Here is a 26,072-nt window from a genome sequence, read left to right as displayed (position 1 = left end):
TGTCCTCCTGGGAGTTGGTAGCTGAAAAATACAAATGGTTCTCAATCTCCATAAACACCTTTGTTTGTCTTTCCAAGAGTTAGTAAAATTACGACTGCCCACCAGCGTTGGAAAATACTATAAAGCAATATATTTATCGACAACCATTAATTCTAGGGCCCCAAGTAAGAAGTAAATTTGGAAAAAATGATTTATTGGTTCCATTACACTTGTTTGCTTTCTTTTTGGCCAAGTATGATGTTTACCCTGGGATTTTAATTAAATGTGAACTCATCTGGATGTGATGTTGCATGCCTGTAATTCCAGCTGCCGGGGGAAGTGGTAGGGTAGGGAGATCAAGAGTGAGATTAGGGCTGGGGATATGGCCTAGTGGCAAGAGAGCCTGCCTCATATACATGAGGCCCTGGGTTCGATTCCCCTGCACCACATATACAGACAGAAAACGGCCGGAAGTGGCGCTGTGGCTCAAGTGGCAGAGTGCTAGCCTTGAGCAAAAGGAAGCCAGGGACAGTGCTCAGGCCCTGAGTCCAAGGCCCAGGACTGGCCAAAAAAAAAAACCACACACACACACACAAAAAAGAGTGAGATTAGGGCTGGGAATATGGCCTAGTGGCAAGAGTGCTTGCCTCCTGTACACGAAGCCCTGGGTTTGATTGCTTGCCTCCTGTACACGAAGCCCTGGGTTTGATTCCTCAGCACCACATATGTAGAAAATGGCCAGAAGTGGCGCTGTGGCTTAAATGGTAGAGTGCTCGCCTTGAGCAAAAAGAAGCCAGGGACAGTGCTCAGGCCCTGAGTTCAAGCCCCAACACTGGCAAAAAAAAAAAAAAAGTGAGATCAGCCCAGGAAAAAGTGAGATATCTCTAAAACATAGTAAAAGCAAAAGGTCCAGGGGAACAGCTGAAGTGGTAGAGTATTTGTCTAGTAGGCACCAGACCTGGATATCATCATAAACATTTTGATCAAAATATGTGCACTGTTATGAAAACTCGACTTGAAAACTTTTCCAGTTATCAAGAATCTTCTGACCCAGGTGCGGTAGCTCATACCTATAACTTCAGCACCTCAAGAGATGGAGATGGAAAGGATCACGGTTTGAGGCCAGCTTTGGGCAGAAGTTAGCTGTCGCTCATCTCGACCCATAAGCCATGTGTGGGGGTGCATGTCTGTAGTCCTTTCTACTGAGGGAGTATGAACAGGAGGCCGATGGTCCGGCTCTAGCAATGGGCAAAACCTCAAGATTCTCTCCAACCAATAACTAACGCAAACATGGGCTTGGGGTGTGGTTGAAGGGATAGAGTGCCCACCTGAGAAACACACGGCCTTGAGTTCAAACCCCAATACGGTTCCCTTCGCCACCCCTCCACCCCTCCCCCCCCAAAAAAGAAAAAGATTGATGTCAGTAAATGGCAGGCCTTGAACACCATGCGGGGGAAACCCACGCACTTAGCAACACCTGTGGGTACATTGCTCACAAAGTACTTTTGAACTTTATAAACACAAAGCACCAATCAAGTTTTCCTCCTGAACACCGCGCGGCAGTCCCCCTTCTGCGAACCTTACAAATAGGAGATTCAGAGCAGTGGGTTCAAGAGACAGCGAGGAGGCAGGAGAAACAGTGGGTACCGGAGCTCCTGGGAGGGTGCGGTGGGGAAGGAGAAAATGCTGGGCATTGGGGGGCGGGGGTGGGGAGGGGGTGAGCAAGAGGAAGGACCAGGAGGGAGCCGACCCTGAGATCACCCTCCCAGGCCGGGAGGAGGTAGACGCATGAGTCTCAGAATGGTGTCTGAGGCTGTGCACCCGCCGCTCGCACTTGTCATCTTATCTCCCCTGGGGGCCTGAGAGCTGAGCCCGGGCAGAAAAGTCTGCGCCCCTGTTCTCTTCAGTTCACCAGCAAAAAGCCAGAAGTGGAGGTGTAGCTCAAGTGGTACAACGCTGGCCTTGAGTGAAAAAGCTGAGAGCATACAGCCCTGAGTTCAAGCCCCAGTACCAGCAAACACACACACATACACACACACACACACACACACACACAAAACACACACGAGTTTCATGGACTTTCCTACCTGGGCTGGCTTTGAACCTTGATCCTGAGATCTCAGCCTCTTGAATAGCTAGGATTATAGCTGTGAGTCACTAGCACTGGCAAGAGACTCTTACATCCAGTTAACCAGCAAAAAGCTGGGACGGGAGGCCTGGCTCATGTGGTGGAGAATGAGCCTTGGGTGTAATAGCTGAGGGAGAGCACGAGTCCATGAGTTCAAGCCCCAGACCTGGCATGCACAAACAAATAAGAATACCCAGTGGGCGGGAGGCCACAGAGCTGATGGCTTGCTCAGTGATGGGGGTTGGGAGCAGAGAAATCGCCACACCTTTTTTTTTTTTGGCCAGTCCTGGGCCTTGGACTCAGGGACTGAGCACTGTCCCTGGCTTCTTCTTGCTCAAGGCTAGCACTCTGCCACCTGAGCCACAGCGCCCCTTCTGGCCATTTTCTGTATATGTGGTGCTGGAGAATCAAACCCAGGGCCTCATGTATAGGAGGCAAGCTCTCTCACCACTAGGCCATATCCCCAGCCCTCGCCACACCTTTTTTTTTTTTTAGGTCACAGAAATCTTTTGTGTTGACTGAGGTGTGAGAATAAAGAGCAAACAGGTTTTACCACATAAGATTTGATTCACTGCTGACCTGGGGGCAACGAATTCAGCAGCAGTGACTGAGAAAGAAAGAGCTTTATTAACAAGCTGGCATGTTGCAAGCTGACAGGCTCTTGCCTTTGTTTTGTTTTAGTTTTTGCTTGTCCTGGGGCTTGAACTCAAGGCCTGGACACTGTCACTGAGCTTTTTGCCCAAGATTTGCCTTCTACCATTTGAGCCCTCTCTCCACTTGTGGCTTTTTTGGTGAATGGGAGATGAGAGCCTCACAGATTTTCCTGACAGGCTGGCTTTGAACCTTGATCCTCAGATTTCAGACATGAACTGGAAAACAAAATCTCCATGTAAGAGAGATATTTAGCTTTTGGCAGTGGCCACTCAGCCAAGAGAAGTTCTAGCTTTTACCTTTTCAAATTTGTTTTATAATCTACCCATTTAAATCCAGGAAAGATGGGGAAACTGACGGAAAGGTGGCCTTGATCAAGATACATTATACGCATAACCTGACACGTTGAACTCTAATCCCTTTGTACAACCACATAGAGATGACAAAAAAGAATTCAAATTTGTATATAAATTAAGACTTTACAAGTCAGAAGCAAGCATCCTAATGTTTACATGAGAAACGAGAGGATTTTCATAAAGCCTTTACAACTTTTAAACTGTTTTTTAAAATGTCATAAAATATGATATATATCATATAATGTGTATGTGTGGTGTGTGTATGTATATAGTGTATGTATATAGAGTAAGTCTTTTTTTCAGATCTAGTGACTAATCTTAGCTACCAGTGTCCACAGGAAGCTCTAGGAGGCCAAGTGATGTGCAGGATTTGAATCCAGGACTCTTCATCCTCTGCTTGAACGAACCGAAGAAGTGGTGACTTGAGTAACTTGCAGTGTTTTCTAGGAAGCCTTTCTCAGAGGTGATTCAGAGGTAAGGGGAAGGTGGCCGAAGTGGTTGGACGTTTTGGCATGTGAATAAGTGGAACGTCCGGTGAAGGATTGTGTTCCGTGCGCACAGACGGCCCCCGCGGCCAAGCGCGACGCGCTGCCCAGTTGTCTCGCGGCATCTGGACGGCGTGGAAGCTAATAGCCCTGGCTTCACTGACAGGGGCGACAGGACTCGCCCGTGTGAAGCTGTGTGCCAAAGGTACACATAATATTGTTTTGATCAGCAAGACCAGGGCCTGGCAAATTTGATCCATCTACCTTACCTCTTTCTACCTTCTTCCTCTGCTGGAACTTACGATCCCTCAGGACAGGAGTCCTGCCCATCTTGCGGGCCCTTCTGTTGCCGTGGAGTGTGTCCTGTTAGATGGAGGCCAGGCGTCTTGTTCTTTTCTGATCACCATGGTATACCCAGCACCTGGCGCTCGGTGGCACAGAGCTGTTGGCAAAATAAATAAATACTCATTACCTGAAAGAATGACTTAGGAAGGAAGTGTGAGAAGTGTCCCCCCCCCCACCCGCCCCGCTGTCTTGTTTTGTGTAGTGCTTAATTCTTCTTGTCCTTCTCCTTCTTCTCCTCCTTCTCCTTCTTCGTCTCTCGTCAGTCATGGGGCTTGAACTCAGGGCCTGGGCATTGTCCCTGAGCTTTTCTGCTCAAGGCCGGTTGGTGCTCTACTTTCTGATTATCAGGTGGTTCATTGGAGATAAGAGTCTCATAGACTTTCTTGCCTGGGCTGGCTTTGAACTGTGATCCTCAGATGTCAACTTCCTGAGTCGCTAGGATGACAGGTGTGAGCCACCAGTGCCCAGCCCATTCTTCTTTCTTTTCTTTCCTTCTGTCATTCTTAGTTTTTCTTTCTTTTCTTTTCTTTTTTTTATTATCTTCACATAGTTGCCTTGTTTTGACATGTGTATACGCATCTTGATCCGAGTCACCACTTCCATTGTTCCTCCTCCTCCTCCTCACCCCCCCCCACCCCAGCCCTCCCCATGGAAAGGAACCGGTGACGTCATCCCCGCGTATCCCGTGACGATTCCCAGTTCTGTCTGCACGCAAGTCTTGGATGCCTGCGCTTAGTGTGGCCGATGCTTGGGGCACGTTGCTCAGTCTCGACTCCAGTTTGCTGAAGCAGAGTTCGAAGTTTCCTTCAGAATTGTGAAAGCACAGTGTCATGGACTCACTGCTTTGGGCGTGGCGCAGGACATTTGACTTACGGTCTCTTGGAAGTGACTTGTTCTTTGTCCCCTTCTCTGAAAATGAGTGGCATCCTCCCTTTATTTTCAGGGTCTGGAAATTCAACAGGGGTGTCTGTGTATGTGTGTCTTATTTTTCAGTTATGTCGTTAATATATTAGTGAGTATATTTTGGCTAGATTCTAGAAAACTATGCCTTTCTGTGCTAGTTAGTTTTCTTTGGATATTTTACAATCTCTCTATCTTAGGGGGTCGGGGGTGTTTTTTTTTTTTTATTCTGACATTTTGATTCTGAATCCTTTTATTTATTTCATATCTTTTCTTTGTCATTTCTTTCTCTTTTTTTGTCCCTTCAGCTGAAAGAGTGCCTCAGGTTTATCTTTTATACCATCTAATGAATATTATGTTGTAATACTAACTACTTAGGATGCTGAGACCTGAGGATCATGGTTTGAAGCCATCCTGGGCAGGAAAGTCCATGAGACCCTGATCTCTAATTAAGCACCAAAAAAGCTGGAACTGGAGCTGTGGTTCAAGTGGTAGAGCACCAGCCTTGAACACAAAAAAGCTCAGGGACAGCACTCGGGCCCTAAGTTCAAGCCCCAGGACCAGCACACACCCACCCACCACTAAAGTAACACATAACAACCCAAACCCTCTCTGACTAGAACCCTACCTTTCTGACCTTACTTACTCATACTCTCCCTCCTAATAGTCTCACCTCCAAATCGAGTCACGTGGCGGGTTAAGGCCTCCGCACGCGCATCTGCCGTGATAGACTGGTTTGGTCACACACATTTGGTTTGAGACAAGGCATATTGCTGTAGAACAGAGGTGGGGCTCGACTCTGTGCAGGGACGATTATTGGGGGGATTAATAGGTAAAGAAACAGCGTGGGGAGGTCAGTGATTGGAAATTGCTACGAGGAGACATGAAGATTTTTGCTAAACTGACCTAACAGGATTCTTGCTGAGGCTGACCAGGGCCCTCTTCCTCCAATGTGGGGGAGAAGAAACCCGATCAAATGCCAAGGCTGGGGAACGCTCTCTTCGTGCTGTAACCAGGCCATGCAGGCCCGTCCAGGAGGGGGACTTTGTAGAAGTGCAGCAGTTTCGCGTGTACAGCCTTTATTGTTCCCGATGAGTCTCAGTCCAGACAACAACTTGTAAACTTCTCCTGGTCAGGGAAGAACATAGGTGCGTTCACCCAGGAATGCGGAGTAGTCTGTTGGTTCTAGAAAGTCTCGTTCTCAACTTTCATCTAGTCGTCCTTATTTAAGGTATTTCTAGTTCTACAATTACCTTTTACTGTCCTTGTGTCTTATGAGGATTCTGTAGCTTTTTAAAAAATGGAACTGATTTTCATCCTTCCCACTGTCTGCTTAGGGAATCAGCTCTCTGAATTTGCTTGTCAGTTGCCCCTCCGCTGTTTCTTTGCTTTGGAACGTTCAAAATGGAGCCATTGTCTCCTCTTTGGCTGTGCGCATCCCTGTGGTCTGATGTCCTTGTGACTTAGGGCTTTGGTGGGGAGACGACATTGGGCGTATGTCTTTGAACTTTCTCATCTAAATGGGGAAGCTGCAGGAAATAGTTGAGACTAGTTGCAGTTGCTATTCTGTCTTGGAGTGGGAAGTTTTTGCTTTGCAGTGATTTCATTTATTTTATGTCTTTTAGTCTCTTTTAACGATCTCATGGCTGAGTGATGGCTCCTAAGTATTCTGTCCTTACTATTTAGAACAATCACAAGACCATCGTATTGAAAACCTGATCAGTGGTTTGGAGCAGACGGAGCTGAGGGAGGGGGAAAAGCCAAGATGAGCTCCATCGGGTGCAGTTAGAGTGGGGCTCTCAGTTTTATGTCACTTAATCCCCCCAGCAATTCCGTAATGTAAGTGATAGTATCCACCATATGGATAAGGATAAAGATAAAGATCAGAGAGGTTAAGTAACGTGCCGGGAGCCAGTCTGAGTGTGGTAGCAGTGAGTTTCGTCTGGGTTTTAAGAGTAGTCTCCTATTTCTCTCTGCTCTTCCCCAGCATGGGAGGTTGTTGGGTGGCCTGTTGCATGCTGGGCCTTTGAGGCGGTGGGGGACAGCGCCCGTCTGGGGGAACCAGAATCTCATGACGCGATTTACCTTGGAATAGGTTGGCGGGTGAGGTGTATGTGTTTGGCGGGGGGAGGGGGTTGGTCCTGGGAGCAGGCCGCCAAGTTAATTGCAGAAGTCTTAGGAGGATGTTGGTTTGGACGAGTATGCCAGAGCCGATGGGGGAAGTGGGTGACAAGCTGACAAGCTGAAGAGCGGGTAGAGCTTAGCAGGAGCTGGAGGAATTGGGGATGACTCCAGGTTTGTTGGGATCCGAGGGTTGTCATTGCCTTTATCGGTATGGGGAAGAACAAATTGGGGGTGATAGAACAGAGAGATACATAGCATAAAATAAAAGGACCAATCTGATAATCACCCACAGGGATGTGTCTAATGGGCAAATAAATGCCTAGGATCAGTGGGGGTCAGGGCTGGGGAAATCCGTTCATGTATCATGTATGGATCTATAACTATATCTATATATCTATATCTATATCTATATCTATATCTATATTATGGTGCTTAGAGCCTGGGAAATAGACAGGATTAGGGAAGGCATTCACCGACATGTCTGGTAACACAAGATTCGGAGGAGAATCTTCGTGTCATTTGCTGACTTGGAATCACTGGGGGAAGCCACCCACCCCCACCCGTGGCCTCTGTGTAGAAAAGGGAGCACCAAGCACCATACGAGAATCCCAGTCCTTGGCAGCTTTTTTTTTTGTTTTCTTTTTGCCAGTCCTGGGACTTGAACTCAGGGCCTGAGCACTGTCCCTGGCTTCTTTTTGCTCAAGGCTAGCCCTCCTTGGCAGCGTTTTGACTGAACTGTATGCTGGACGTCCTTGACCCTTGCGGGAGACTGCCCCGTGAGCATCCACGTGTGGTATGATTCCCGATGGAGATTCCAGCCACACAAGGTGACCGCTGGGGTACACGAGCCAACTTTATGTAGGAGTAAATCGTGAACAACTTAAGTTCCCATGGACATGCTGAAAGCTGGCGATCTGAGGTCACCTGCCCGCTGGTTCTCACAGCGTACAATCTCATTAAAGCAAAGGAATCTGGTGGTCACGTACCCAGGCGGCTCTAAATCTACCAATAGAGTCACAAATGGTGCACCTCAGCATTCCTAGTCAAGAAGTTTTGTAAGAATAATTGTAGAACTAGACTGAAATTCACAGGCAAAAACTAGAAGCAATTCGCAGCGTCCCTCCATAGATCAACCCGGAACCTGTTGTCAGGCAGTCATTCATTAGGCTAGTTCCCACAACAGTGTGGTTGAAAAATCAAAGGGTTTTGTTCTGTCTAGAATCCTAGCTAATCCAGGAGGCTGAGATCTGAGGATGGAGGTTTAAAGCCAGTCCAGGCAGGAAGTCCATGAGACTTACCTCCAATGAATTACCAAAAAGCCAGAAGTGTAGCGTTGTGTCTTACATGGTAGAGTACTGGCATTGAACAAAGACACCAAGCAAGAGCACAAGGCCTTGTACCAGCACGCACGCAGACACACACACACACACGTGCGCGCATGACAAAAGAATACATAATGCCATGCGTGATATAGGGTGCCATTTCTCTGAAGTTCAGAATCAGAGTAAGAGGACAGGGAGGATGAAGGCGGACCAAAGAGGAGACAGGAGACAACTTTGAGGGGTGCGGGAGATGTTTTGTGTATTGACTAGGTCTTGGTTAAGTGGACATATTCATTTGTCCAAGCTCTTCAACCCCTATGTGTAGATCGGTCCATACCACTGTCTATTAGTTGAATCAGTTAAACAGTGAAAGGGCCGTGCACATGGTGTGCGGCGGCGTTGTGAGAAGGGCACACATGCTTCCAGTCTCCGAGACCCAGGGTAGGACGATCCAAAGTGACCTCATTTTCAGCCCCCAGCTAAGGACCTCGCACAGCGCCGCTTCCGACAGTGCAAGCCCGGACACAGTGCACACAGGAAGTGCCATTGGGAAGACGTGCCGCGGGTGGCATTTCTGTTCCTGTAGGGGGTCAAGCGTGGTCCTCCTCGAGGGGCCCGGAGGGAGGCGGGCAGTGGCAGAGCCGGCCCTTGGTGAAGCGAGATAGATGGTAGCCCCTCCTGTCTGCCCGGCCTTCTCCGAAGCTGGCTCCGGGGGGTGGGAGGCCGCGGGCTGGCAGGGAGGAGGGGGCTGGTGACCTCGTGCCAGGTGCAGGGGGGCGTCTGTGAACGCTTCCCTCGCTCCCTGTTTGCTGTTTCCTGAGTTACTCGTGTGTCCACAGGAGCGAGTGGCTGACGCCCTTCCAAGATGGAAGATGGGAAGCCCGTGTGGGCGCCGCACCCCACGGATGGGTTTCAGATGGGCAACATCGTGGACATTGGGCCCGACAGCCTCACGATTGAACCTTTGAACCAAAAGGGCAAGGTGAGTGTGTCCCGCAAAGAGTGCACGACGTGACTGGTTTAAACACTACGCACCCCCCGCCCGCCCCCCAAGAGACAGGTGTCTTTCTTCTTCTCTATTGAAGCAGATGCTCCTGAAGTTGTGAAGGAAGAAGTGAATTTCTAGTAAGGTGGTCTTTGTTTTCTGCTCACCCCTGATTAAGTCAGACTATGGATCCCAGGGGGAAAATGTGAGACGGAAAGTTAGTGAGGGTCTCTCATGATCACATCCTTAGAGAACTTTGGGACAAAGTAGAAGCGGTTGTAATTTCTTAATTCCTATGCCACATCTCTGAAACTATTATTAGTAGGCCTGTGAGATAGTCACAACACATTATAAAAAAGGTGAGAAATGAATAGGGTTCTGGTACCAAATTAAGTGGGTTTTTTGGTTTTGTTTTTTTGCTTTAGCCTTTACGTAAGTCTTTTTTTTTTTTTTTAGAAAGTGCTTTTTATTTATGTAGAAGTTTGCATAGAGCTGGGCATCCGTGGCTCACACCTATAATTCTAGCTACTCAGGAGGCTGAGCTATGAGAACTGAGCTCTGTAGCCAGCCTGGGCAGACAAGTCTGTGAGACTTACCTTCAATTAACCAGTCAAAAGCCAGAACTAGATGTACGGCAGAACACCAGCTGGTAGCAATGAAAGCCGAACAAGAGCTGGAGGCCCTGACTTTGAATCCTGGTACTGGCACACACAAAAAATTATCGACAGTGATACAAAAGGAGAAATTTGGGGCAGAAAGAGTGGATAATGGCTTACTGAGCAGGCCTCTGTGGTAGACACGCCTTTCTTTTAGTCTCCATGAAGACTGGTAAGGCCTTTTTTTTTTTTTTTTTTGGTAGGAAAGCTTCATAATTTTCCATTAGCCAGATATTTCTGTTAGACATTTCTTCTGGTGGAATTAAATTTGTGGATGGCATTTCTGTTTACTTTAGACTCTGCAAATGTTCATGAATAATTTATACTCCACCGATACATGGTGGTTAACTAATGCCATACGACTGCCATCCTTCTGGGAACCTTAGAAAAACAAGGCGGATCTCTCCTGAGGTCTTCTCGGAGAGGATGCTATCCTGTTACTGTAAACAACCTGGGAACCGAAATGCATAATATATATCGTGCCTCGCCAGAGGCAGCCAGCTCTAACTGGGCATTCCTGCGGGAAAGGAAAGAGGGGTTTTCCTCTTACTAACAGGCACCTATTTGTGTTTACAGTGCAGTCCATGTTAAAACAAAGCAAGACCCATTATTTTATATATCTGAAAGCTTTTGTTTTTCCTTAGTATATTTTATAAACAGTAAATCAAAAGGCCAAAATGAGATGAGAAATGTGGATCCTAATTTAAGCATCAAAGGAACTTGGTTTATGGGGACATGTTTTTTTTTATATTTTAAATATTTTTTTTAATTTTAATTTTTTTGCCAGTCCTGGGGCTTGAACTCAGGGCCTGGGCACTGTCCCTGAGCTTCTTTTTCTCAAGGCTTGTGCTCTACCACTTGAGCCACAGCACCGCTTCCGGCCTTTTCTGTTTATGTGGTGCTGAGGACTCGAACCCTGGGCTTCATGCGTGCTAGGCAAGCACTCTACCATTAAGCCACATTCCCAGCCCCTATTTTAAAGTGTTATAAATTATGCCTTATTAGTGTGTATCAGTTACATAGGATGAATGGACACATTTTAAATTCTGGAGCTGTGTAGATTTTTATCAATATCTAGTTAATTCTATAAAGTCTTTTTTTTTTTTGGCCAGTCCTGGGCCTTGAACTCAGGGCCTGAGCACTGTCCCTGGCTTCTTCCTGCTCAAGGCTAGCACTCTGCCACTTGAGCCACAGCGCCACTTCTGGCGGTTTTCTGTATATGTGGTGCTGGGGAATCGAACCCAGGGCCTCATATATACGAGGCAAGCTCTCTTGCCACTAGGCCATATCCCCAGCCCCCTATAAAGTCTTGAGTTGAACATATCTACAGGTTTATTTTCACAAAGTTTTTTTTTTTCATTTTTTGAGGATGAGATTACTTTTACACTTCCTTCTTCCTCGTCCTCCTCTGCCTGTCTTTATGATCAAGGTCACAATAGATTGCTAAGTATGGTAATAACCATAGGTTTAAAAAGACCCATAAGTGAAGAAGTCTTTGCTTAGATCATTCAAGGTCAAGAGGCTGTCAGCTTATAAGTATTAAAACGTTCAGAGCGTGAAGCAACGGACCATCCAGGTACACCCTGTGCTGGCACGGAGGAGGGCCAGGGCCTGCTGGCAGCCGTCCCGAGAACACGGCTAGGATGGGAGCGGTGCTTTTTAAAATTGTTTTCCTTTTGTAATTCTTTTTTTTTTTTTTTTTACATTGATGTCATTGTGAGGGCTTGAATTCAGGGCCTCATGGCTTCGCTCGGCTTTTTCTCTCAAGGCTGGTGCTCTACCACTTGAGCAATACCTCCACTTCTGTCTTTTTGGTGATTAATAAGAGTCTCATGGACTCTTCTGCCTGGGCTGCCTTGGGACCATAATCCTTAGATCTCAGCCTCCAGAGTAGCCAGGATTGTAGGTGTGACCCACCAGTGCCTGGTAGCAATGGCTTTTCAGTTTTATGTTTGTGACCCGTAGTTAGTAATAGATTTGATACTGTATTAGGTATGTGGATTGTGTATGTTTGAATTTATAAGTAGATTTAACATTGTACCAAGTATGTATATTGTTCATATGTTTGAGTATGTATGCATTCACTAACATGACAGTTAATCCACTGAGACATTGTTGGCATAGGCGTTCTGTTAAAATTCTGTTAAAAAAGGGGGCTGGGAATGTGGCTTAGTGGTAGAGCACTTGCCTAGCAGGCATGAAGCTCTGGGTTCGATTCCTCAGCACCACCTATATCGAAAAAGCCAGAAGTGGTGCTGTGGCTCAAGTGGTAGAGTACTACTAGCCTTGAGCAAAAAGTAGCCAGGGACAGTGCTCAGGCCTTGAGTTTAAGCCCCAGGACTGGCAAAATAAAAACAAAAACAAAAAGATGTGTTTAAGACAAGTATGACAGTGCAAGCCTGGTCTCCCAGCTAGCACTGGGAGGAGGAGGCAGGAGGATTGTGAGTTGGTTGCTAGCTTATGTTACTACCTAGCCAGTTCTCCATCACCCTGGCAAAACCCTGTCACAAACAAACACGACAACACAAACAGTCAAATCGGCCCTTCACTATTTTAATGTTTGCAGCAGACAAGCCCCAGAGCAGTGGCATGTAGGGTTTACATTTTCTTATTCCTGTGTGCTTTGCTAGTCTTACCTCACTCAGCCTGCCCCTCATCCTCCTGTCCTGCCTTATTCTTTGGTTTTCAGTCCCACCCGCCCTCCTCCACGGGCTGGGCACTGCTGCCGCACTGCTCACGGTTCTCTCCTCCCCGGAATGCCACTCTTCTCCGCTCTCCGCTTAGCCCATACCTGCTTACTTTTGAGACGGATGGAGGTTACCTTTATGAGAAGTTGCTTGGGTACCCTGTCCCTCCCTCCCTTGAAATAAAGGATGAGGTATTGATGATGTTTTCCTTTGAGATAGATAATCTTCCCTTGTCTGCACGGCTCTCCCCTCCCTCCTAGGTACTCTCAACGGCAGGAGCTATTTTATTCGTTCTGTCGTTGGAGTTGGGAGCACTGTATTTGCTGTGCAGTTTCTGTTCAGTGCTGAGTAGTTAATGTGTCTTCTGAGAGAAAATAATGGTTCTGATGGAACAGATTCTGTTCTTGGTGGGGAGAGGACAATGGGTCTGGTTGATAATTTGGGGGGTGAAGGAGGGAGAGAACCATCTTCCAGAGCTTTTTTCCTTTTTAGCCTCATGTTCACATTCTCATTTCAGCAACTGTTTGTAGCCCCTTCCCTTCCGCCTTTTATTCCTTTAGCTTCTAACTTCCTGCAGGCTTATTCCTTGGCATAGCTCCAGCCAGCCTGGGTTTAGCCCCATTAGCAAGGCAAGTGGCATGTGGTTCAGAGTGAATTTTTCTATAGCACCATTGCAATAAAGTGTTTTATCCTTCATGTACTTTTTGTGGTCTATCCTCCAAGCTTTTCCGCATTTATAATATTTTGAGAGCAAGTGTTATAGGGTTACAAATAATGAAGTTTGGAGCTTTTGGAGCATACTTGTTTTTTAAGTAGGGGATAATTTACTCTGTAAATTAGAATGACAGCCTAGTCTTCTTATACAATCTTCTTCCCTGTTATATATGTGCATATATGTAACATACATATGTATATAAACTTTAGAAGTATTATCATTTCTATTATTATTGGTTTGGTGATAGAGATCAAGCCCAGGGCTTTGCACATGCTAAATATTCACTTCAATACTCCACAGTGTGTCCATTATTGTTTTTAAATAGTTGAACCATATTTCCTAGCAGTTTTACTTGATACGGTTGGAAAGTTCAACCACAAGAGTAGTTATAATTGTTTAGAGGTATAAATTTTATAAATAACTGTTAGAATCACATAGATTAAAATTTAATTCTCTAGATGTAATTTGAGACCATTTGTTCTCTCTTACATGATACTATCTCAGTTCTGCCGAGTGGACCTTACCACAAATAAATGCAAGTTTATTTGTGGATACTTGTAATTTCATGGACCAAATATTTGTGGATACTGTTTTTTATCTGGCACAGTTTTGTACATGAATGTGTGCCAAATATGTGTTAGTTAAATAATACAGTGTCTTCTTTGTTATATCTTATTCAATATTACTTTTTTGTTCTGGAAACAATGAAATCACTATATATACATTCTAAACAATTTTTGAAAATGAAGTATTTTCTAACTAGCAGATATACAAACAAATTGAATATATATGTATATATGCATATATAATTTTTTTTCCTTGCTGTACTGGGGCTTGAACTCAAGGTGAATATGTGTTCCCATTTACACCATTATAATATAATATAATTTTCTTGCTTTTTCACTCCAGTTAGCACTTGACCCATAGTTCCACTTCCGGCTCTTTTGATGTGTAACTGGAGCTAAATATATCAAGGACTTGTGTACTTAGGTTGGCTTTGAACTTTGATCCTCAGATCTCAGCTTCCTGAGTAGGTAGGATTACAGGTGTGAGCCACCAGTTCCCAGCTTGGATAATGTCTTCGCTAAAGCTATTATCTTGCTTTGGCCTAATGCCTTGTTAAGTCGTAGGACCTCTACTATATGTTAATAAAGAACATATTGGTGTCATTATTCCAATGTATGCAGCCAATTAAACGCCTGTATTTGTCTCACTGTAACGAGCCTCCAGTTTAACGAGCTTTTGTTTTGTTTGTCAGACATTTTTGGCTCTCATAAACCAAGTGTTCCCTGCAGAAGAGGACAGCAAAAAAGATGTGGAAGATAACTGTAAGTACCCTCCTCAGCACAGGAGAGGAAGCCGTCCTTCCAGGAACCGGTGGATGAGGCCCTGCGTCTCCACCCCGCCGCTCCGGAAGGAAGCAAGGCCCTGTGACACGGTGTGAATGGGAGGGCACAGTGCCAACGTCATCATTGTCTCACAGGGGCATGCTGGTGAAAGAGGCTCTGGACTGTCCTTGTCATCTTAGGTCAGCTGTGTCAGTGTAGGGCATGGCTGAGACTTCATGGAGGCTTGAACTCAAAGGGCCTTTGCTCGTCCTCTTGGGAGTTATTGTGAACCATATCTACAGTGATGTGATTTTTAGGGTCCTATATGTGGTTCAGTGGTTTGGAAGCTGAGTCTCTAGAGGTCACTTGATATCACTGTTTGAAGCAACAAGTATTCAGAAACAAATACTGGACGATTGAAAAATGTAATCCAGAACATTATATTTAGATGCTATATTAGTTGGACTTAGAAATAATAGATACCTTAGCATGTTTAGTGATTAAAGAAAGAAACTTTATCCAGCTAGATGCTGGTGGCTCGTGCCTATAATCCTAGCTACCCAGGAGGCTGAGATCTGAGGATTGCAGTTTGAAGTTGGCCCAGGCAAAAACATTTATGGGATTCTTGTCTCCAGTTAACCAGCAAAAAGCTGGAAATGGAAGTATGGCTCAAGTGGTAGAGTGCCAGCCATGAGCAAAAGAAACAAATGAGGGGGTGAGGCTCTTGAGTTCTAGATCCAGAGATTTAATTAGAACTGTACTCATCTGGTGTACAGTCTAGGTTCAAGAGGAGAGAGAGTTCAAAACAGTAGACAAATAAGAGGCTCCCAGCTTCATGAGAGAGCTCATCAGACCTAAACAGGGGCTGGCAGCGGAAACAGGCTGAAGGAAAAGAGGCATGGTAGAGATCCAGTGATGCTAATGTTGGCATGCTTATCACGAGCCTGGTGCTGCTCCACTTTTTAATGTCATGTAGAAGACTTGGAAACTCATTTGGAACAAGGAGGATGAGAGAAGATGGCTCTGGTGTCACCTAAGGTTACAGTTTGGATGGCTGAGGAAATGGTGAGGTGGTTGGCATTTGTCTGTCTGGCACGCGCAGTGGAGAGGGAGCACAGGAGACGGGAAGGTTTGAGGGGTAGACTGGAATGGAACCCAGGTATCCCTGACACAGACAGCAGGAAAACATCTCTCCCACGTGGGCCGAGATCGTGCTTCCTCTGCGTGTAGCGGCAGCGTGGTTTCTGCTGGACTCTTCCCCGGTCGTGTCTGTGGTGAGCCACAGTGACCGATCTGGTAGTCTCTGCCATCCTAAAGTTTCCTCTCATGTTTTCACCCGTGAGCTTCTCAGCCTCAGACTGGGCTCCTATCTCACTTTCCCCTTGAACTTGACCTTGATGGCCACTCTCCACGGGTGCACTCCCTTCCATGCAAAGTCATTGTTGAAAATTCCCATCCAACCCATTGGTAAACAGGGTTTATTAAAGGCAAGCCTTGTGTCAGTGCTGTCCTCTGTACCCCCTTTGTTGGATTTATTTTAAATAGGCCCCCGGAGTTTATGTGTACTTGAGTTTTGTTTTTTATTGTTTTTGTTGATCATGGAGCTTGAACTCTGGCCTCAGCGCCGTCCCTGAGCTTTTTTGCTCAAAGCTAGCCCTCTACCACTTTAAGCCACAGTACCACTTCCGGTTTTCTGGTACTTAATTGGAGATAAGAGTCTCACAGACTTTCCTGCCTAGGCTGACTTTGAACCATGACCCTCAGATGTCAGCCTCCTGAATAGCTAGGATTACAGTTGTGAGTCACCAGCACCCAACTGTTCCTGAGTTTTAAAAAGATGGAATTCAATCTAACCTAACAAGTAAAGTTTAGCTTGTGTCTAAGTGATTACAATGAGGTTAATGTTGTTTTTATCTTAACTTTCTTTTTATTTTCATCTAATGCTTTATGAATTTTATGTCTTAGGTTCATTAATGTACTTAAATGAAGCCACACTCCTCCACAATATCAAAGTTCGATATAGTAAAGACAGAATCTATGTAAGTATGTGAATTGTGGATTGTGTTTTTGTGGGGATAATTGATTTACAAGTCACTGTTAGATTTTGTTAGGTTTGGAATTTTGTGAAAGGGAACTGTGTGTAATCTGAGCACATTGAAAAACATATTGTCCATGAAGATTTATTTTTTCTTTTTCCCCCTGTTTATTGCTGTACCTCCAGGGCACAGAACAATGCCTAGTACAGAGAGGACACTGAGTTAAGTACCTGTGCAGTGAAATAGGGAGCGCAGATCATCCTGTAATATCTTTCAGGCTTGAAAATGTTTAATTTCAGTATCTTAAAAAATACTGTCAGCCAGGCGCTGGTGGTTCACACCTATAATACTCAGGAGGCTGAGTAGTGCCTGAACCGATCTGAGGATACCGGTTCAAAGCCAGCCTGAGCAGGAAGTCTGTGAAAGTCTTTTATCTCCAGTTAACTACTAGAAAGTCAGAAGTGGCACTGTGGCTCAAGCTAGCCTTGAGCTGACGAACTCAGGGACAGCTCCCAGGCCCAGAGCTCAAGCCCCACGACTGACCGAACCCCCCACCCCCCAAAAAAATGCTGTTATCTTTTTGGTTTATTTCAATAAATTTGTTTAAATGTAACTTTTCACATTGTTTGGAAGGAATTTAAGTCAGCCTCTGAAGAATGTATGTTACAACTAAAATTTTGGATGAGGAAAAAAAATAAATTAAAATAGAAGGCAATAGCTGAGAAAATATCACGAATCCCAAAATGCTGATAAAAGCCTAAATAACCAGCGTTTCATTAGGCCCTAGAAGCTATACCTTGAAAAATCTAGAATATTATAAAAAAGAAAGATAATGTTTTAAAAAATTATCTTTAAATAGCTGCACAAAGGAGTTGCCATTCAACAGGGTAGTTTATGATACATTCATTTTTATCATTCTCCCCCATCCTTCCCAACCCCAGCCCTTCCCTCATTTTTCTTAATTTTGAGGATATGCATTGAATTTCATGACTGAATTTTCCTTCCTTTCTTTCTTTATTTGCCTACTCATCTCCCCTTAACCCCACCCCTGCTTTTGAGTATCCATTTCCTGGTGTACATTTTGTTGGATTGTGAGTTAGCCTTTATTAACAACTGTACCATTTGAGTTCTCCCCTAAATTGACCATATTTCAGTTAATATACTATATACACTTGGATGCTACCCCCAGATGTTTACTTATATTTTCATAAATTAATTCTAGGTTCCACATATGAGAAATAACGTTTACCCTCTGTCTCTCTCAGTCTAACTTCACTTAATGAGATTTTTTTCCCCAGTTCCTTCCATTTGTTGGCAAATGATGCAAGATCATTCTTCCTAATGCACAAATGAAGTTCCGTCATGCATATATATCACATTTTCTTAGTCTTTTGCCCACTGAGGGGAATCTGGGCTGATAACATAATGTTTTTTAACAAAAGCACTATTGAGATAGATACTAAACTATATTTTATTACATTTGTACTGTGTTTCAATCATAATTATTTTTTGGGCATGTGCAAAATTCTGTTCTGTTTTTATGATCTAATCATAGATTCCTTTGCTGGCTGGAGATAAATTACCTCTATAGTTCTTCTGTTATAAAGATGGGGCTCTTCATTATTTTTGAACGAAGAAAGCACATGGCTTCTTGACACTAATTAGATCAAATGACATCCTTAATCTTTTATATCACTCTCAATCTGTCTAATTGTACTTACTTAATTCTGACTAAATTACATTTAGTCTTTGCCATCTGTCCAAGTGCTGACAGCTGGGAAATAGAACTAGTCTGTTCCAAGAGAATTCACTTGCCATCTTCTGGTTATGCACAGCATTAACACTTTGCTTTTCTCTTTAATTTTTTTAATCAACAAAATAAAGAGTACGTTGAGGTTTAAATATTGATGTTCTTGAGAGGAAATATGTTTAGAAGCAACAATTAGCAACTTCATGTTGAGTGGATTCTAATGTGGGCTTAAAGCTATCTTAGAAACTGAAATAACACAAAGTTTGAAGTTAAAGCAGTTTAGTTTGTAATAAATTAATGAAAGTTGATGTGGATATAACAGGGAAATGCCATTTTCCAAGTAGAACTGGAGAATCAGTATTTTCACAGCTCCAGTTATGATTGGTACAGTTCCCCCCCCCAGCAAATTGTGCCTTTTAATCATAAAACTATTAAATACAAGTAATACATAAGCTGAACTGTTTTATTATATGTAAATGGAGGAAACAATATAAAGTTGTGTAATATTAGTGAAGGAGGTAATATAGAATAATAGTTTGAATTTGTTGTTTCTTGTTAATCAGTTATCACTATTTGTCCTTAGATTGAGTGAAATAGCAGCTAACTCATACATATGTAGAAACATATAGTATATATTTGTGTGTGTGTGTGTGTGTGTGTGTGTGTGTGTGTGTGTGTGTGTGTGAATTCAGGGCCTGGGCACTGTCCTGGAGCAGTTTTGCACAAGGCTAGTGTTCTACCCCTTGTGCTACAGCCCCATTTCCAGCATGTACTTAATTGGAGATAAGAATCTCATAGACTTTCCTGCCTAAGCTTGCTTTGAACCATGACCCTCAGGTCTCAGCCTCTTGAGTAGTTAGTGTGAGTTACTGGCACCTGGACACATTTATTATTTTTATGATTACTGATATCTTTGATTGTTCCCTTTTGTCTTTGCTAGAAAAGTCATAATCTGGATTTTTTAAAAATGTTTTTGCTCTACTGAAGAAACATCTTTGGGAATGTTTTTATATTTCTAGATTAATAATCTGAGACTTCCGGATTTCTACAACATTTTCTTTCCCACAATTAGAAACAGAAAAGAGGAAAACTATGACCTTGTGTGTCCTAGCTTGGCCAGTATTACTAAACCATAACTGAGAATGTTATAAATCTGCCTAGTGAATTTTCCTGACCTTTACACAGTTAAATTCCAAAATTTGAAAGAAAACTTTAAAAGTTGCTTATTAAACATGGAGCCCATCGACGATTAGCATATGTTGCTTGCAGAACTCTGGGACCAAGTAATCACCACAGAGCTGAGTCACCCCTTTGCATTCATTCACTGGTGGAGATGGGTCCAGAGTAGGTGTGAGTTCTCATCAAGCCTTCAGTATCAGGGGAAAGTAGGCTACGTGAGAACCAATACAGCCGGCCAAGACTCAGTTATAGGACTAGAACAAGAGAAGAAATAGGTTCCATGCATGGAGTCAACGGCTGCAGCCTAACCGAGGGAGAGGCTTAGAGACTCAGATTCCTGCCTGTGGTCCCTTTACCTGGGCACATGCGTGGGAACAGCATGATTCTTAGGAGACGACCGAAGGAGGAAGGAAGAGGTCATATTGATTTTGCATGTGCTGACTCTGAGACACCTGTGGGGAGTCTAAGAGAAAGCATTTATTAGGTATTCGTGAAATACTGGCTCCTGTAAGGCGAGGGAGGCGTTAGGGCTGGAAGTGTAGAGCTTGGCATCCTGACTGTAGAGAGAATTGGACGTATCTGTTTGGTGCACATTTATTTTCTCCTATTAGCTTTGCTCAGTTTTTAAATGAAAGTAGTAATTGGCAGATTTCCTATTTCTGCTTTTCCTGTGTAGACGTATGTTGCCAACATTCTGATTGCGGTGAATCCGTACTTCGATATACCTAAGATCTATTCTTCAGATACAATAAAGTCCTATCAAGGCAAGTCTCTTGGCACGATGCCGCCTCATGTCTTTGCTATTGGTAAGTGCTTTAATTGTGTTTCAACCCTTGTCTTTCTTATGTCCTTCAGATTCTCTTAGTTTTCCTCTTGGGTTAATAAAGGGTGTTCTGGGTGGAACCGACCTTTGGGAAGACCCGTGTCCTTGTGGGCTGTGCCCACATTAAGAGCGGGCCTCGTAAGCAGAGGGGAGGGGCCTCGTAAGCAGAGGGGAGGGGCCCTGCGCAGCCGGCTCACATCCCACACCATGTTTGGAGATGCCTGTGTCCTCTTCGGTGTGGCTGCCTGGCTGCAAGTAGGAAAATGCTACTTTCTTTTTTTGGTGCTGGTCCTGGGGCTTGAACTCAGAGCCTGGGCTCTGCCCCTTGACCTTTATATTTGCTCAAGGCTAAGTGCTCTACCACTTGAACCACAGCTCCACTTCTGGCTTTTTTGGAAGCTTTGAACCGTGCTCCTCAGATCTCAGCCTCCTGAGTAGCGAGGGTTACAGGTGTGAGCCACCGACACCAGCTTGGTCAATGGGACTTTTTGACTCCATCTTAGAAGTCGTCTTCGCAGCTTTGAGGCCTCGCCTCACCACTTGTGAGTGTAACGCTTGTGAGTGCAGCACCCGGCCTACGTGTGAGCCATCAGTGCAGACTTCTTGCCTGAATTCTCCTGCATCAGGGCTTTATAAACTAGACTGAGAAGTGCTCCTGTCGCTGAAGAATCTGTGTGAGAAAACAATAATGTCTCTGTTGACTTTATCCAGCCTTCTTCAAAGTTGAAGCCCTTTAGCTCTGAGACGCACATTTAGCTGATCATAAGTAGAAATTACATCTACCACACCATCCCTACCACGCACGGTAAGGAGGTTAGCCAACTCCTTTGCGAGCAGACACAAGCAACGGCTAGCCATCCTGTTTGATGTTGGCCTAAGTGCAGTCAGTCTGTTTCATCCCGGGCCCAACCGGGCTCCGTTTCCCAATCAGGCCGATGCGTTTGTTCTGCACGACGCCAGCCACATGCAAGACTTACTTTTGGCTCTATGAGGCCCGAAAGAAAATGTTTGCTTCTCAGCCTGCCATTTTTAGAACCTCAATATGGACAGGCACATCACTGGAGATAAGTTACATGTTGAAAAGGCCTTTAAATCAGCGTCTGCTTTTAGCCTTTTACTGCCAAGCAGTATTTAGAATAGTTCGGTAAGAGTGCATGGAACCAGTTGTTGATAAACAGGACAACAAAAGGGCTGGTGTCCTCTGGTCTATGATGTGCTAGTTTTGTGTTACTGTAAAGAAAAAAATAGTGGGCACGATAGCAGTGGTTGGAGGAAGCCAGCGCGTCCCTGACCGACCTTAGATCACTGGCACAGGCTCCGCCCCCTCCGGACAGCTCCACCCTGCAGACCCAAGGGGTCCACGGCCCACCGGGGGCACTTGGCTCTCATTCTGCCCTTGGCAATAGCCAGGGTGGTGGCGTAGCGCTATTCCCGAGTATTCATTCATGGGTAGCACATGTTTGAGATGAGAAGTGGTTGTCTTATCCAGCCATATGGACTGGGAACTAGTATCTAAATTACAGATGTGAACTCTGCTTCCTTTCTGTCATCTCAAAATTTTGTAGCTGAAATTGCCGGAGTGTAAGGAAGATAGTTTAACTTTGTGTACAGAGCCAGAATTCTTATCTTGGCCGGGGGCTGGTGGCTCAGGCCTGTAATCCTAGCTACTCAGGAGGCTGAGATAAGAGGATTGTGGTTTGAAGCCAGCCCAGGTAGGAAAGTCCAAGAGACTCTTATTTTCACCAGAAACCCAGAAGAGGCAGTGTGGGCGAGTGCTAGCCTGGAGTGGAAGAATTCAGGGGCAGAGCCCTGTCCCCAAGTTCAGGTTCTGTGACTGACCAAAAAGTGTTCTATAAATAATTACAAACCTGGAAAATTTGAAGGAGTCAATGTTTTCTACCTTTGAAATGCTGATACATTCTACAAGATATTTTTTTTAATTGAATAGTTTTATAGGGAAAGCACCCAGAGAATTTATTTTGTCATCATGTGTTGTTTTTTTCCCCTCCGGCAGAGTTTCTGGTTGCCAAATTTCTTAATTGGAGGCTCATTATTTATTTTTCACTGGGGACCTCATTAGTTATGCATTGTGAGCACTTAAAAAAAATCCCTCTGCTGATCTGCTCTGGTATTAGGGAGAGTTGAGCCACAGCTCCTAAATATGGAGATATTCTGGCAAAAAGTTAGGAGTTGCTTATTTGGAATTCCTGTTAGCTCGCTGTCCAGACAGCAAGGCAGCACATTGAAAATACATACTTTCAGAAACGTTGTGAACACGTTGCGATGCCTTTCTGTGGCGGGGGCACTGACTGTTCGTGTCCTCACGGTGTGTGTGTGTCCCCACAGCGGACAAGGCCTTCCGAGACATGAAGGTGCTCAAGATGAGCCAGTCCATCATCGTGTCCGGAGAGTCGGGAGCTGGCAAAACAGAAAACACAAAATTCGTTCTTAGGTGAGTTACCAGCTAACCCGAGACATTGCACACAGCTTGGCATTGTTTTGGTGGTAAAGGAAAAATGCACATCACAAAATTTTCCCCATTCAGCCCTTTCTATTGCACGATTTAGTAATACTAAGCAGATTCCTATTGCTTTGCCGGTCATACTCCTCCTGTAAAACAGGTCCTCTGTGCCCATTAAATGGCTCTCGGTTTATCCACTTGCCCCAGCCTCTGTTTTTCTGTTTCGATGAGTTTAATTACTCCCATTGCCTTCTACCAGTTTTTTTTTTTTTTTTCCGGCCAGTCCTGGGGCTTGGACTCAGGGCCTGAGCACTGTCCCTGGCTTCTTCCCACTCAAGGCTAGCACCCTGCCACTTGAGCCACAGCGCCGCTTCTGGCCGTTTTCTGTATATGTGGTGCTGGGGAATCGAACCTAGGGCCTCGTGTATCCGAGGCAGGCACTCTTGCCACTAGGCTATATCCCCAGCCCCATCCCATTGCCTTCTAGAAGTAGAACTACTTAGTTTTCATGATTATTATTGTATGTGGCTCACCATACAGCTCACTCATGCTTAGGCTGATCACAGTGGCATCTACTTATAGTCCCAGCCACTTGGGATGCTAAAGTAGGTGGATTGCTTGAGCTTTGCAGTTAAGGAAAAAAAAAGATTCTCCTGGGTTGCACTGCATATGCAAATTTCCTTCCTGCATTTAAAGGTTGAGGGACACTCCATTATATCTGTATACTACACGTTGTACTACATATGAGAATTACCTTCCCACGTTCTAAAGCTTGAGGAACACTGCATCACATCTATATACTACATTTTGTTTACCCACAAATTTGTTAGCACTTACTTACATTATTTCTATATCTTGGCTATTGGGAATAGTGCAGTTAGGAATATTGAGGTGCAAATAGCTTCTTGAGAATTTGAACGGATTGACTTTTAATACCTTTACATAACTTACGGCATACTTTTTTTCTTTTTCTTTTTGGTCAGTTTTGGGGCTTGAACTCAGGGCCTAGATCCTGTCCCGGAGCCTCTTTGTGCTCAAGGCTAGCACTCTACCACTTGAGTCACAGCGGAGATAAGAGTCTCATTGGGACTTTTCTGCACCGTGTGGCCTTGGACCGCGATCCTCAGAGTTCAGCCTGAGTAGCGAGGATTATGGGCATGAGCCCCTGGCTCCTGGCACAGCCTACTTTAGAATGATGACTTTTTGCATGTGGATGTGCGTCAGTCCTGGGAGTTGAACTCAGGATGCTGTCCCTGAGCTTTTTTTGTTTTTATAGTTTTTGCTCAAGGCTAGCAATCTACCCTTTGAGCCACAGCTTTTCTTCTGGCTTTTTGTGGCTAATTGGAGGTAAGAATCTCATGGACTTCCCTGCCTGGGCTGGCTTTGAACTGCGGTACTCAGTTTCCTGAATAGCACAGGCGTGAGCCACCTTTGCCCAGCCACATTCTACATTTTCAGGAAATTCCTTATGTGAAAGTTTATCTGTAGGTTGTTGAAAAGCCAGCTCTGACAGTCGTTGCTTCCGCGAAGACCCCAGAAGAGACTTGTGCGGGCAAGGCCAATGGGAATGTCCCTTCAATCTCCAAAGGCCCAGTGGACGTTCTGGTCTCAGGCTTTCTCAGTTTGAAACTTTTAAAAATAATTTTAAATCTGTAACAGGATAATTGCACTGGAACACAACTTTGTAATTTTTAAAGTTATAATGATGATTTTGGTTTTAGTTTTGCATGTATTAAATAACATTAAAATTGGAAAATATTATAAGCAGTATTTTTTATAATTCCATTTTTTTAATCTTGTATTTTACATAGATACCTGACAGAATCATATGGAACAGGTCAAGATATTGATGATCGAATTGTTGAAGGTATTGTCAGTTTTTTTTAAATTTTCTATTGTTAGGAACATAATGAAAGTAACTTAGAAGTATCTGTTTAATGATGTTTTTCTCTGAAAGACCCTCATTTCCTATACATATTTGTTCAGCTATATGATGTGTGTGTAGGAAGGTGCTCGTGTGCTTCTGTAGAACGTGTCTCCATGTTCATAGGAGTGTGTGTACATGTTTATGCGTTTGTGTATGTGTGTGTGCGTGCATGCCATGTGCACATGTGCGTATATTCATGCTATTACTGGGGCTTGATCTTAGGACTTCCTGCGCTTGCTTACTTTTTTTGACTCGAGGCTGGCATGCTGCCACTTGAACCACACTTCCATTTCTAGCCCTTTTGCTGGTAAATTGGAACGAAGAATCCCGTGGATTTGCCTGCCATGGCTAACTTTGAACTGCTATCCTCAGCGCTCAGCCTTCTTTGAGTAACTAGGCTTACAGGTGTGAGCCACCCCAGCACCTGGCTAGATACATCTGTTTTCTTACTCAACACATGTTATCTCTCCTGACACCCTGCACCATGTAAGCACTGAGAAGGAAGGGCTTAGGAATTTCTGTTTCATATCCAATCCCCTAAACTTAAGGCCTTGTAATAACTATTGGCTGGATGAATGGAAAGAATATAGGAAACTGTCTTCTTGTTTATTTTCTCAACTGTGTTTTCTGTAAAGAAGGAAAGAAGAGTTATTGTGCATTAAAGTGCTTTTTTGGGAATTGTGTTATTTTAACAAAGGTTTTTGTCTCGGAAGGCAAGAGTGGGAGTCGAGTCCCGGTGCCCTGACACCGTGCCCCTTTGAAAGGGCTTGTGGCCTGTCTGCAGCTCCTGGTCTCGGCTGCCGCCTTGTTGACTCCATACTTGTGGATGCCTCGGACCCGCGTCTGGTGTCCTTCCTCACAGACTTGCTCCTCCTCAACCCAGCTCCTGTAGGGAAGTAGGGGTGTCATCATTCGCCCAAAGCTCGTAGCAGTTCTCTATCGCCCTCATGACAGTGCTCCAAGGCCATCCGGCTCTTCCTGTCTCACCATTCATTGCCTCTGCTTCTCTCGCTCCTGTGCTACCCCCTTGTTGGTCTTCCTTGCAGGTCTTTGTGGCCTGCGCCCTCTCTCCTTCCTCCTTCCTCATTTCGCCTACGAGGAAGGGTTCAATCACTTTTAAAAACAGAATAAGTACATCCTAAGAGAAGACAAATCATGAGTTAACTAAAAAAAAAAAATACTAATTAGCCTTGTGCCTTATTATTTACTTGAGTTGCGAGCTCTCTTGAGCACTG

At 44.6% G+C, this 26,072-nt stretch overlaps 1 protein-coding gene across 2 annotated transcripts in view; it reads left to right on the top strand.

Annotated features, from left to right (window-relative positions):
- Positions 1 to 26,072, top strand: part of Myo6 (myosin VI) — a 123,719-nt gene that overhangs the window by 33,403 nt on the left and 64,244 nt on the right. For both annotated transcript variants that reach the window (XM_048353657.1, XM_048353660.1), the window contains exons 2-7: positions 9,130 to 9,272; positions 14,592 to 14,661; positions 16,627 to 16,700; positions 20,303 to 20,432; positions 22,796 to 22,901; positions 24,722 to 24,777. In XM_048353657.1, the coding sequence (XP_048209614.1) occupies positions 9,156 to 9,272; positions 14,592 to 14,661; positions 16,627 to 16,700; positions 20,303 to 20,432; positions 22,796 to 22,901; positions 24,722 to 24,777 (553 nt within the window). In that variant the 5' untranslated portion in view covers positions 9,130 to 9,155. The remainder of the gene's footprint in view (positions 1 to 9,129; positions 9,273 to 14,591; positions 14,662 to 16,626; positions 16,701 to 20,302; positions 20,433 to 22,795; positions 22,902 to 24,721; positions 24,778 to 26,072) is intronic.

The sequence above is a fragment of the Perognathus longimembris genome, chromosome 9 (genome assembly GCF_023159225.1).
Source record: "Perognathus longimembris pacificus isolate PPM17 chromosome 9, ASM2315922v1, whole genome shotgun sequence".
Taxonomy (NCBI): domain Eukaryota; kingdom Metazoa; phylum Chordata; class Mammalia; order Rodentia; family Heteromyidae; genus Perognathus; species Perognathus longimembris.
Note: the sequence above shows the minus strand (reverse complement) of the source record. Positions and strands in the feature narration are given on the sequence as shown.